Source organism: Lactuca virosa, chromosome 5 (genome assembly GCF_052849685.1).
Source record: "Lactuca virosa cultivar CGN04683 chromosome 5, Lactuca_virosa_CGN04683_v6, whole genome shotgun sequence".
Taxonomy (NCBI): Eukaryota; Viridiplantae; Streptophyta; class Magnoliopsida; order Asterales; family Asteraceae; genus Lactuca; species Lactuca virosa.
This window is the reverse complement of record NC_136430.1, coordinates 350,124,400-350,136,827: the sequence shown is the minus strand read 5'-3', so window position 1 is coordinate 350,136,827 and position 12,428 is coordinate 350,124,400. Positions and strand designations below refer to the sequence as shown.

The window sequence follows — 12,428 nt, the reverse complement described above, 5'->3', positions numbered from 1 at the left end:
AAATTTAAATTAACGAGGGATGAAGCGTGCACGTTTACAACAAACATGGGACAATCCAACTTAATTTTTGAAAATATGGACTAAACGTGTTTTTGGCAGCTGCATGAAGGACGATTCATGTAACTTATTCATACATAAATAAACAAAGAAAATGAAAACAATTTCACAAATTAAAACGGTCAAGTCAAAAATCTGACATCAAAACCACAGACAAGAAGTCGTTGTCGAGAGAGGTGTTACCGACAGGTGCTACTACCACCTCCGCCCACCACCACAACTCACAGGTTGGGCCAGGAAAAGGGTGATCGGACTCCCTCTGTATGGTCCTGTTGGAAATAGTGTTCAAGATTATTAAATATTTAGTAATATTTCTAATAACAGAAGGGTCCTTTAGGGTTTGCCTCATAACACAATTAGCTATAAGAAAATAGAGAAAAATAAGTTATTAATTTATTAAGTAATTTATAAAGTAATTGGAAATTATTTTGGATTTAACTAAATAGTTTTAATTAATTAAAGAGTTTGTGTATTAATTAATTCTTAAAAATTAATTTGAATATTCCAGAAGCTCCTGGATAGCTGCATGGGACGGTTTTTCTTATCCATTGATAGGGATAAGATAGGTTCTTAATAAGGTAAGGATAAAACCTAAGAGTTTGAATCGGTTAAGGATTTATCTGTTGCCTATAAATAAATTGCTAGGGATTAAAGCCTAGTTGTTGATTCCTCTCAGAAAATGTGTTCACCTCTCTCTCCCTCTCCTTCGGCAAAAATTATAACCCCTCTCCTAGGGTTATAGGATTTTCAAAAAAAAGACCCTAGACTAGGGTTAATCCTTATTAGCTTCTTGGAGCTTTGGGTATGGCTACATTAGAGAGGTTCTACTTTGGGTTCTTTATCCATTGCAAGAGCTGGCAGTTATGAGATCGAAATCAAAGCAACAAGAGGTTAGTATTCTATCTTTTTTTGTTCGTTTTTTAAAGTAGGTTGTTATAACTAGTAAAACCTAGATTCTAGTATGCATGTACACATAGGTTTATTGATTTTATTTCCGCTATGTTGATCATGTGTATGATGCATAGAAATCCAAACAGGTCCACCTTCACCAAAAAAAAGTTATCATATATTACATACATTACATTAGATAAATATCATATTCATGGAATATGATTCACTTTCAAGATGCATTGGTGGTGAAATGGTAGACACGCGAGACTCAAAATCTCGTGCTACAAAGCTTGGAGGTTCAAGTCCTCTTCAAGGCATAATATTGAGAATGCTCATTGAATGAGTAATTCAATAAGAGAGCTCGGATAGCAATATTGATTCGATCCGAGCTCTCGAATAAGCTCGGCGGCAGATCACGAAATCTTGGTCATCTTCTTTGTCTAATGAATGGGGATTCCGCTTTAAAAGTGTCCGCCTTGCACCCACCCCTCGAGTATATGCTTCAAAAGGAATCACACAAGGGTATATTATAACTAGTAAAATGATTGCTTGTAACCCAGCAGATAAAGTACATTACATAACATTATATAGTTTGTTTTAGGGATTGGCGACTTACCCATTCAGTGAAAAGTCACTGGACGTTCCCCAAATGGGGCTGAAGTCCAACCAGCCTTGCCCCAATTAGTAGCAATTAGTAGCAGGCCAAAAGGAAGGCCAACCCAAGGCATAAGCCAAAGGGAGCAAGAACAGGCCTATAAGGGCTTTTGGACTGAGTGAATGGGACTCTCTGTCTGTTTCTCTTAGTTCTAGGATTTTGCTATGTAGTTTTTAAAAGAATTAGCTTTACTATACAAAAATGTTTAGTGGCGCAGCTTGTTGTCCGTTTGTCATCTCACTCGTTGTACGATGATAATTAAATTAATGGCAAAAAAGATGATTTTTAAAAAAAATACAAAACATAAACAAAAATACATCCCGAATTTTACAAACAAATTTGCCAAAATACATGAACCAAACCATCATAATTATATAACAAAAATAATGAACAACAATACAAATCTAATTTAGGGAAGAGCAACGCATTCATCCTAATTAACATTTTAGTGGTTTTTTTAATAACACAAATATATTTTCTAAAATAAATTTTTTTTTCAAACCATTAAATTGTTAAAATCAAAATTTTAACAATTATTGCGTTTTGACTATTCTTCAAGATTGGGAATAACACAAAGAACAACAATATACAACAAGAATGTGATAAACTTATCTAAAGGTGACTATGATATCACTATTATGGTATTGGGGTTTGATGTAATCTAAAAACGGTTGAAATAAACAGTTTATGGAGTAATTGTATGGTGCATCCAAACAACCCAATCCAGCTCATCAGTAAACATTTAACTTGATCAAGAACTTTGGCATGGCTTCTTCCATGCTTTTTGTCGTTGGAACACCAAGAGAGGAGAGGGAAGTTCCCGATTTTAAGAGGGAATGGAAGGATTATGGTTTTGTCCAACCATTGATGTAAGCCTATTAATTAAAAATCATTAAAAAAACTATTTTATGAATATTAAAATAAACTCATTAAATTAACTTCTTGATCTAAGAAATAATAAAATAAACTAATTTTTTATATATTAGTTGATAAATAATAATTATTTATCAAATAAATAATTATTATTTATTCTTGATTTGTTATGGTTTTTATGTCCTGTTCTCGAGTTTTTTTAGAAAGGAAATGGAAGGAAAATAAGAGAAATGAGTAACCTTTCCTTTCCTTTCTTTTCCTTCTATTTCCTTTCTCTTCATTTCCCTCCCAATCATCTAAAAAATAAGAGGAAAGAAATCATAGAAAATAAGTCATTTCTTCTCCTCTCAATCCCTCCATTTCCCTTCTTAAATGAGACTCGAGAACATTTCTCCTTTCCTTTCCTTCCCTTTCTCTCCTTAAAAAAAAACAAAAAAACAAAAATAATAATAATAATAAACTCGAGAACACATTTTCCTTCAATTTCCTTCTCTTTCCTCTCCTTTCCTTCTTTAAAAAAACTCGAGAACAGGGTGTTAGTGTGTGACCGTATAATCCCCTACATAATCAGGAGTACATTAATTTGTTTATTTCTTGTAGAATATTTCCAACACGCACAAGTGATAGATTGTTAGCATGTAAGTGCACCTTGGGTAAATGTCTAATGGAAACTTTACACAAGTTTTAGCATTCTTAAACATCCAAGATAAATTTTATAAAATAAACATGAAACTTTGATTTATATAACAATAAGATAAGAATATGTTGCTGGGATAATTAGAGTTGGTACCAATACGGATTGATTGCTTTAATAACATGCAAATGTTGTTTATGTCTAATCCAATAACACACGTTCTATAGGTTTCTAAAAATGTGTTGGCCATTTTAAGTGTAATGCGAAATATGATATCTGGCATTTTTTTCTTCATACTGGAGAAACAAAATGTGTTTTGTGCCCAAGATTGAACTTTTAGTCTTACCTTCTCTTGAATGGAAGATGAATCCAATAACCCGTCTTCCATGCAAGTAAGGGTTGTTTGGTAAGCCTCATAATGGTTCAGTAAGCATTTGGTTCGTCATTTATTTACCTCTGAAGCGGTCAGAAGCCCTCTTCATTATTCAGCTAAAAAAGCTCTGAAGCCTGAAGCCATTAATTTGTGGAAGATTTCACCCTCAAACCTAAAATCTCTTTATTTTTTCTTATATGTAACCTCCTCTCCCTAAGAAATCATCGGCATACATCACCGCCACCGTCTTCCTTCCCCCATGCCACTCAATGTCATCCTCCTTCCCCAAAGCCACTGCCGCCGTATTCTTTCCATGCTGCCACCAGCTCCGCTATCAGCATGTATGTTTCCGATTTCGTCGATGAAATTTGAATCTAATCTTGTTTTTTATTTCATTGCTAGAATCTGATTTTGTTTCTTAAAATCGATTATGGAATTTGTTTCATTTTGTTTATAAAACTATTGATGAAATTTGTTACTAATTTCGTTGCTGAAATCTGATTTTGTTTGTAAGTACCGTCTCCAATTTGTATATTGTTGACTAGATGTATAACCCATGTATTACATAGGTTTATGTAAAAGAAAAATAAAATATAAAATTCTAAACATTTCAAAACTTTAATTTTATAAGAAAAGTAAAAAATATATATATTAAATTATTAAAATTAAAGCATTTTTTTCTTTTTTAAATTTAAACCAATAATTTAGATAAATAAACAAAAAAAACTAATCAGACTTTAATTTAGTAATTTTGAAATTAAAAAAAATTCATTAATAAAATTAATATATATTTATTATTTCATTTAAATAATATATGGAATTTAATAAAAATAGAAAAACCATAAAATGACATGTGGAAAAAAAATAAAATGAAAAGAATAAGAAAAAACCATATGGCATAACACAATGGCAACATCATTTTCATTTATTAGGGATGATTTGTTGTTGATGTTTGATACTCTTCTAATTATTTAACTTGATCTGTGGTTCCTTTTGATCAGTAACTCAAAATAGTTATTAAACAACAATTCAAAGTCCCATAGAATAAGATAAAAATAAAAAACAATCTAACATTCTTTTTAGGTATGTGGGCAAGGTAAAGACATCTGCCTTCCCTTTTTATTTGGCAGGTAAGTAGTAAGCCTAGTGCCTCCTGAATAACACTCTCAGCAAAAGGGTACAACAAAAGTTCACTTCACAATCACATCAACCAAATGTCCAAAACTGTTGACAATTTTTTTAAATAGTGAATGCAAACACCCGAGTTAACTAACTCTGGTTAGCAAACTTGATTCCCTTTTCAATGGATGACTTCAACTCTGGCAAAAGAGCTTCCAAACCTTGCTTCTCAAAGTCTGATAGCGACCCAAGCCCAAAAACTTCCTCTACACCATTCTTCCCAAGTCTCACCTACAACAACAACAACACATTTATATAAAAAATAACATCTTTTTAATCAAACTGTAATTCACTAGTTATAGTGAAACTCTGAAAGTACCTTTGATGCAAAGAATGGTAGTTCAGTTACATTTGATTGCACAAATGAACATTCAATAACATCTGGAACCCCATTAAGACCTTTCAAACAAGCATCAGCAAATATTGCTCCAGCATAACTGCATAAACATTAAACATACATTTTATTTAAATTGTAAATGTAGTATTATATATGATATGATATATCAAGATTCAATTTTGTAAAGAAAAACTTACGCCATTGAGAGTGTGGCTGAACCCTTTCCAGCTTTAGCCTCCACAACCTCAGTTCCACCATCTTGAGTTCTTTTAGTTAGAGCAACTATCTCTTCATGTGATAAACTATTTGCTTGTGGTGTAGCCTGAATTTAGAAACATTTATGAGTATACATTTATTGATAAGATACTATTATGTAACTAAATGTGAAATGAGTCAATGACCAAGTAATACCTGAGAGAACAAGGGTAGAATGGTAACACCAGCATGTCCACCAACAACAGGCACATTGACTCCTGGAGGATTTGAAAGAAAATTAAGACTTTGAGAAGAATATTTACATTGTATGTGTTTGGATTTGAGAAATAGATAATAGGATGTGGTAAAGTATACCAGCAACTGGAACTTTAGCCTTTCCAGCATAGAAAGTTTTTGCCCTGACAACATCAAGTGTTGTAACACCGAAAAGCTTTTTTTCATCATAGGTGCCTGCTTTCTTGAAGACTTCAGAAGCAATGGGTACAGTGGAGTTGACGGGGTTGCTGATTATGTTAACCAATGCCTGATAACAACACCATGTTCAAGATTGTTATATATGTTGAAGCATAACAAAAGAAGTATATGTATTTCTTGACTTATGCTATGAATTGCAGAGTTAAGATAGTTGAGAGTACTCACATGGGGGCAATACTTGGCGATACCTTCGCACAGAGCTTTAACAATGCCAGCATTGATGTTGAAAAGATCATCACGGGTCATACCTGGCTTCCTTGGTACACCAGCTGGAATAATCACAACATCAGCTCCTTCTAATGCTTTTCCCAAATTTTCGTCACCCATATAACCAACGACCTATGCAACAAAACACCAATACAATTACATTTCAGCAAATCAAACTTACTTTCCACCATACATAACATATGAGTAAGGTACTGTGAGAGCAATGGATCTTATTCTAGTAAAGCTAAAATAAGCGAAGTTGTAAATATTAAACTGATTTCAAACCTCATTGAGTTGAGACTACGAATAATTATATGAGACGAGAAAAGTTCTTCAAAAAATAGCATGAGAGATCGTTAAAACGTGGCGGCATGAACGAGGAGATTTTAATCTAATTATTTTTTAATTGAACTAAGAGCAGATTAAAAAAACAATCAGAATATAGTAGATCAAAACCCTAGAAGTAAGATGTGAACCAAATCAACAGGATAAATCGAAGAAAACTACTGGAATAAAAGAATCAGTATACTAGATCAAAAGTTAGAAACGGATGGTGGACAATAAAAGGCGATATGATTTAGTAAGGATAACCTCAGATCTGGTGTTGATGTGGCTGACATCAGCGGCGACACCGGGAGTACCGGCGATATCGTATAGGGAGAGGCTAGATACGAGAGGGTTTAATTTCATGAGAAGTGCAAGCGGCTGTCCGATACCACCGGCGGCTCCCAAGACAGCGACTTTACGTGCAGGAGCAGACTCCGATGAGTAACTACGGTGGAGTAAAGCAGATGAAGAAGATTTCTGCAGGGAAGCACGGATCGATCTCAACATAGCCGTCCTCATTGTTTTTCTCTGCTTGCCGCTTTCTAGAGAGAGAAAGTATAGAGAGAAAGCGCTTGAAGACGGAGTATGATATAGAGAAAATGAGCCACAACTGTTGCTTTTTAGAAAGAAAAGTAGTAGCAGAGAGTGACAACAATGGTCCATGTCCTATTAAAAACCTCCATTTTTGTCCCTCAAAAAAATGATTTCTACCTTTGACACTTGGTAAAGAATTACATTTTAAGAAAGTAGGATCGAAGTACTAAAGTCAAACTTTGTGTTTATAAAATATTTCATTTTAATATTTTTTTAATGATATTTTATGACAAAAACAAATAATTTGATATTTTAATTTTTATAATGATATTTTATTGATGTGTGTATTATATTTAGAAAATGTGAGTTTATGTAAATACATGATGCGTTTATCTGCATACAAGTGACACAAAAAATGATGACCAGCGGAATTTAAAGCTAACATGTAGTTTTGTTAGTAACAGATAATAGTTTTTGACATATTATATCATAGATAGAATCTTCTAACGAAAGTTATGTGTACATATACACAATTATATAGAGAAACTAGGAAATTGAACAAAGGGTTTGAGTAATTGAGTGTATGTCAAAATATACTGAAACGGTTTTGAAGATTGGAATTGATGACAATACAAATAATGCAATTAATAAAAAGTTATCAACGTGAGTTTAAGGTCTATTTATCTTCACTTTCATATAATTAAATCAATTGTAAAAATAAATAAATAAATAAATAAATCTTCTTCGTAAATATATGATTTATAATTCCATATCTCAAATTGTTTATCTTTTTCAATATTTATCTCTTTCAAGCTTGGCGTATATGTATATGCATTCATGATGTCATGATCTAAGCAAGTTTAAAATTTAGTTAAATTGGAAGGATCCAACTGGAAAGAAAATTCCTTGGCGACTTGCAAGTAAAAATAAAACAAAAATTTAGGGGCTGAGTTTGCAAGTCCTGGAAGAAATAGGAGGCTAATTTTAAAAGTGGGGAGGACTGATGGGTATTGTGATTCCCAATGTTATTTTCACAACCATAGATTTCCATTTGTTTATTCGCTAACGGCGTGATGCATTTAAATTTTGTGAATCTGATGACAAAATATATAATCACAAAAATAATAAATAGTGAAAAGATTATATGATAATATTTTGAAAATTTATTAATAATATTGTTTATTTTGTGAACAAATTGTTATGAATTTATGAAATTGTTTTTTCGTACTCTCACTACAAATGAAATCATATTTTAAGAATTTTACTTTTTGCAAATTATATTTAAATATTATCCTAAGAGTTAATCACAAAATGTGAGAAACTAGTTGATTTTTTTGTTCATAACATTCGTTTACGCGATAATTATGATTAGTTTTCACATCATTATTGTTTCGTAGCAATAATTATACATTAGAAAAAGACAATTTTGCAAATTCATGATTTTTCAAAAATAAAAATAAAAAAAAATAGATTGATGTTTTTGATAAATTTCAAAATGTTAGTTATGTTATTTTCACAACCATAGATTTCCATTTGTTTATTCGCTAACGGTCGTGATGCATTTAAATTTTGTGAATCTTATGACAAAAGATATAATCACAAAAATAATAAATATTGAAAAGATTATATGATAATATTTTGAAATTTTATTAATAATATTGTTTATTTTGTGAAAAAAAATGTTGTGAATTTATGAAATTGCGATGTGAGTTTTCATTTTCTGTTATTCATGTGAATGTTTAATATTTCAAAAGATAGATTGATGTTTTTGATAAATTTCAAAATGTTAGTTATTTTGTGATCTAATTTTTCATTTTCTGTTACTTCGACCTTCCGTAATGCATATCACGAAGGATTTCGTGGTTTAGGTGGCCACGAGTGTGGTTCGTGCACACTAGTCTGAACCCTCGTGGTAGCTCCTGGTCTTTGTTGTTCGTGAAGCCAAAGACGAGTGACAACGTCCAATAGACAGCCGGTCCAACCTTTTGCCCCTTTGACTCACTTTGACTAGCCGTTTAACGGCAATTTTTTGTAAAAAATTTAATTTTTTTCTAAAAACAATCATTTACCTATATAAATACGTCAATACACAATCTTAATTTTTACACCATTCTTCTCTTTCTCTATTAAACATTTACACATACAAATTTCAACCAAAATTTCCAACAAAAATTCCAAGCTTTTCCGCCCTATCAACGACAATTTCAACCCGACTTCGTATACCAACAACCTTTCCAGCCACAACCTTCACGACACAATCATCACAATCACAACCACCACCTTCACAACACCATCATTCTTCGGATTTTATATCGGAAACACAACCTTCACCACCACCACCCCAACCAAAAAAAAGGAAAAAAACTGTAACGTCCAAAAAACATGATCCAAAATTTTCATTTTTAATTCTAGTCAAACAGTATTCCAAAACATTGTTCATACAACCCAATAAAATAAATGTGTCAAACATCATGAAAATCAAAGTGTGTCCCATAAACAGAATTCATATGGTGTGTGTGCAATGTAGTCATCCTGAGCTCTTCCCCGTGGAACTGGAAGTACCTGAAACATAAACTGAAAATCGTAACGTCCCACTCGGCCTCGGGCCCCGCCCGGCATAGAGCCTTGCTCGGGTTATAGATCTGTCCATCACCAGGCCCCGCATGACATTGGGCCCCGTCCGATGTACGCATAATCATATAACCATATAATCATATAAGCATATAACCTTACTTGCACATGCAATAATCACAAAGACTATAGCATACCATACAATCATCGAGCCCCACCCGGTAAGCATAAAAACAAATACTAATAACTAGCATACAATATACTCATCAGGCCCCGTCTGGCATTGGGTCTTGCTCGGTAAGCGTACCATCATACAACACATGCAAGAGTCACGCAGACATCTAGCATCCTAACATATCAATCATGGGCCGGCATTGGTACCTTCGACCCGCTAAACCCAGTGAGGAGACTCACATCGCACTGCCGAATCACACAGACGATCCCTGGTTGCTGGCTGACAGATTCCCCGAACTGTCAATATCAAAACAACACCCAATTAACAGTTGGGTTCCAAACCATAACCATAAATCCATACTTGGGGTAAAAAGACCATTTTACCCCTAACCTAGCTTGTTCCAAGAATGAGGCCCAAACATACAATCCAAAAGGCCCAAACATACAATCCAAAAGGCCCAAACATGACCCAACATAACCCATAGACAACCCTGATCAAACTTCTGGTCAAAGTCAAAGTCAACAGTCCATATTGACCAAACACATTGTATTCTTCCATCATCCAGATAATCGGGAAAACCCCAACCAACACGCTGTGTTGGCTTGCAAACACGTCGTGTTTGCCTGAATTCCAACAGCTTAATACATTAAGTTACTTTCTCCTATTCCAAGGGCTCCAAAGCTCAGATCTAGACCAAAATGAGACTTAGAAGGGTAAAGTTTCCATCTTTACCCATAAGGATTACCAAAAAGGACCCAAACCCAACCAAAAAGGCTTGATAGAGCACGAGCTTAACCAATAAGCACTTAATTCTTGAAGACATAGCCCCAAAACCTAGATCTGACTTCCTTGAGCTAGAAAACCACGTAAAGTTGCCAACTTTACGTTCATACATGTCTGAATGAAGCTCTTAAGCTTAAAAAGGACTTAACAAGGGACTTAGTGCATGCATATAACCAATTATCTCATAAAGCTTGCACCTTTATGCTTAAGGAGTCCAATACCAACTCAGATCTGGGATAACAAACCCTTAACGTCTTCACTCTCTCCTCAACCTAAAAAGGGACCAAAAGCACAACAAAGCACAAAAAGAAGAGATCTAAACATATACAAGACAAGATGCAAACTTGATACCTCAAAAAGCTTCCCCACAAGATGATGATTTTGGATCTAAAGCCTTTTCCCCAAACAAAGCAACTTCAAGATTTCCTCTTCCTTCACAAAGACCATCAATGAGCAGCAAGAACTTCTTACTAGCTCAAGAATACCAACAAGAGACTTAAAGATCGATTTTAGGGTTTTATTGTCAATGGAGGTTGGTATGGAGACCAGCCCTTGGGACTTAAAGAGATTATGTCACACCCCCAAACCAAGGATGGCGGAAACGTCCGGGGGTGGAGGACTTCATGTATAGTATCATAACAGCAATTGTAATAGTAATTCAAGCAAACACAACCAACATATATATAATTGAAAAAAATTACATCATTGTATGAATTACATGTTTACGAATCAATTACAATATGTTGATAAAATATGAAATAGTAGACGCCTTAGCGTCCCATCCTCAAAAGCACTTGATTACCTGTTTAATGATTTCCTGAGAATACAAGTTGTTTGAAAAAGTGCCAACACAAAGGTTGGTGAGTTCATAAGCTTTTCGTTTGTAAAAGTAGTATTTGTGTTAGAAAAATCCAATATTTTCCTTAATGTGTAAATGTAGTCTTAAAACCCAAAGACCGAAATGTACAAGTAATTTGTCATATTTATAGTAAAACAATGCAAGTTTAAATCGACATAAACTCGTTAGATTTTAATGAAGTTCCCGTAATTTCCAATGTTTGTTAATACTTTATGTGAGTTTATTATAACCATACTATGACCAAGGTTGCCTAAAACGACGTTCTTCAGGCGTCGGAAATGTTATGACATTTGTCACCCCAGACCTATCGGTCTAACTGTTGCATGCAGTTTAGGTGTGGGTTTGTCAAACCCAATATAGATCTATACACAAGTATCACGCTCTCCCTCAAGGAGACTCTGGTTACAATACAGGACTTAATGGTAATTTGAAGTAAATGTCTCACAAAGTCATTAACGGAATTACGTGTTACGAAAACTTGGTACCGTATGGCCGTACCTTGCTTAATGAAAATATCCTTTGTATAAATGTACCCTTTTTAAATGTATGTGTTATGTAATGTATCATAAACTATACCTATTATAGTTTATCAACCAAGGGTAGTACGTGGTAATGTATGCAAACTATATTCAAAATAGTTTATTTAATGTTTGAATGTATCGATTGTACTTTGATTATAATCACTTGTTATTCTTTATATTTTATATGACCAAATCCAGTTGTAAACTGATGTGTGTCTAAATATTAAGATAAAATGTCATATATTGCAGTAACATATAATCACATAAAGATATACACCTTGCTCAACATGTTACAAGGTGAAATGAAATTAACAGCAACTTTTCGTTAAAAACAGTTTCTGTTACCGTTCTTAGAAAATTTATAGAAAAATCATCAAAGCTCTAAATCCAAATCCGCAAATTTTGAGAGTTTGGAATATGAGTCTAGTTTGTTCGTAAATTTTATCATGATTTTTAGTGATCTCTAACAGAGGTGAAAATGTTCATAATCACAGACTGGTCCGGGTTTGCCTCTGAAATGACAGGCAGTTTTGTAAAAATCACCATAAATTGTAGTAAAATCATATGGAGATGTGCAAGTAGCCATTTTAAAGCTAAGAGTTTGAACTACTTGCAACTGAAACAGTTTTGAAAACTAAAATATTTAAGTTGACCAAAACAGTCCGTGATTAACGTCCATCTTTTCTGATGTAATCTGTTAGGAAAAGTTTAATTGTGTTCTTGATGATTTTACTTGTATTCCCCCCCCCCCTTAAAACTTAA

General features: G+C 33.6%; 1 protein-coding gene across 1 annotated transcript; it reads right to left on the bottom strand.

Annotated features, from left to right (window-relative positions):
• Positions 1-4,661: 4,661 nt before the first annotated feature.
• Positions 4,662-6,827, bottom strand: MMDH1 (Lactate/malate dehydrogenase family protein). The gene is made up of 7 exons (XM_079052626.1): positions 6,488-6,827; positions 5,855-6,028; positions 5,570-5,738; positions 5,411-5,472; positions 5,197-5,321; positions 4,982-5,099; positions 4,662-4,893 (listed from the first exon to the last, which is right to left on the bottom strand). The coding sequence occupies exons 1-7, from the start codon at positions 6,740-6,742 to the stop codon at positions 4,753-4,755; spliced, it is 1,044 nt and encodes a 347-aa protein (XP_078908752.1). The 5' UTR covers positions 6,743-6,827; the 3' UTR covers positions 4,662-4,752.
• Positions 6,828-12,428: the final 5,601 nt, after the last annotated feature.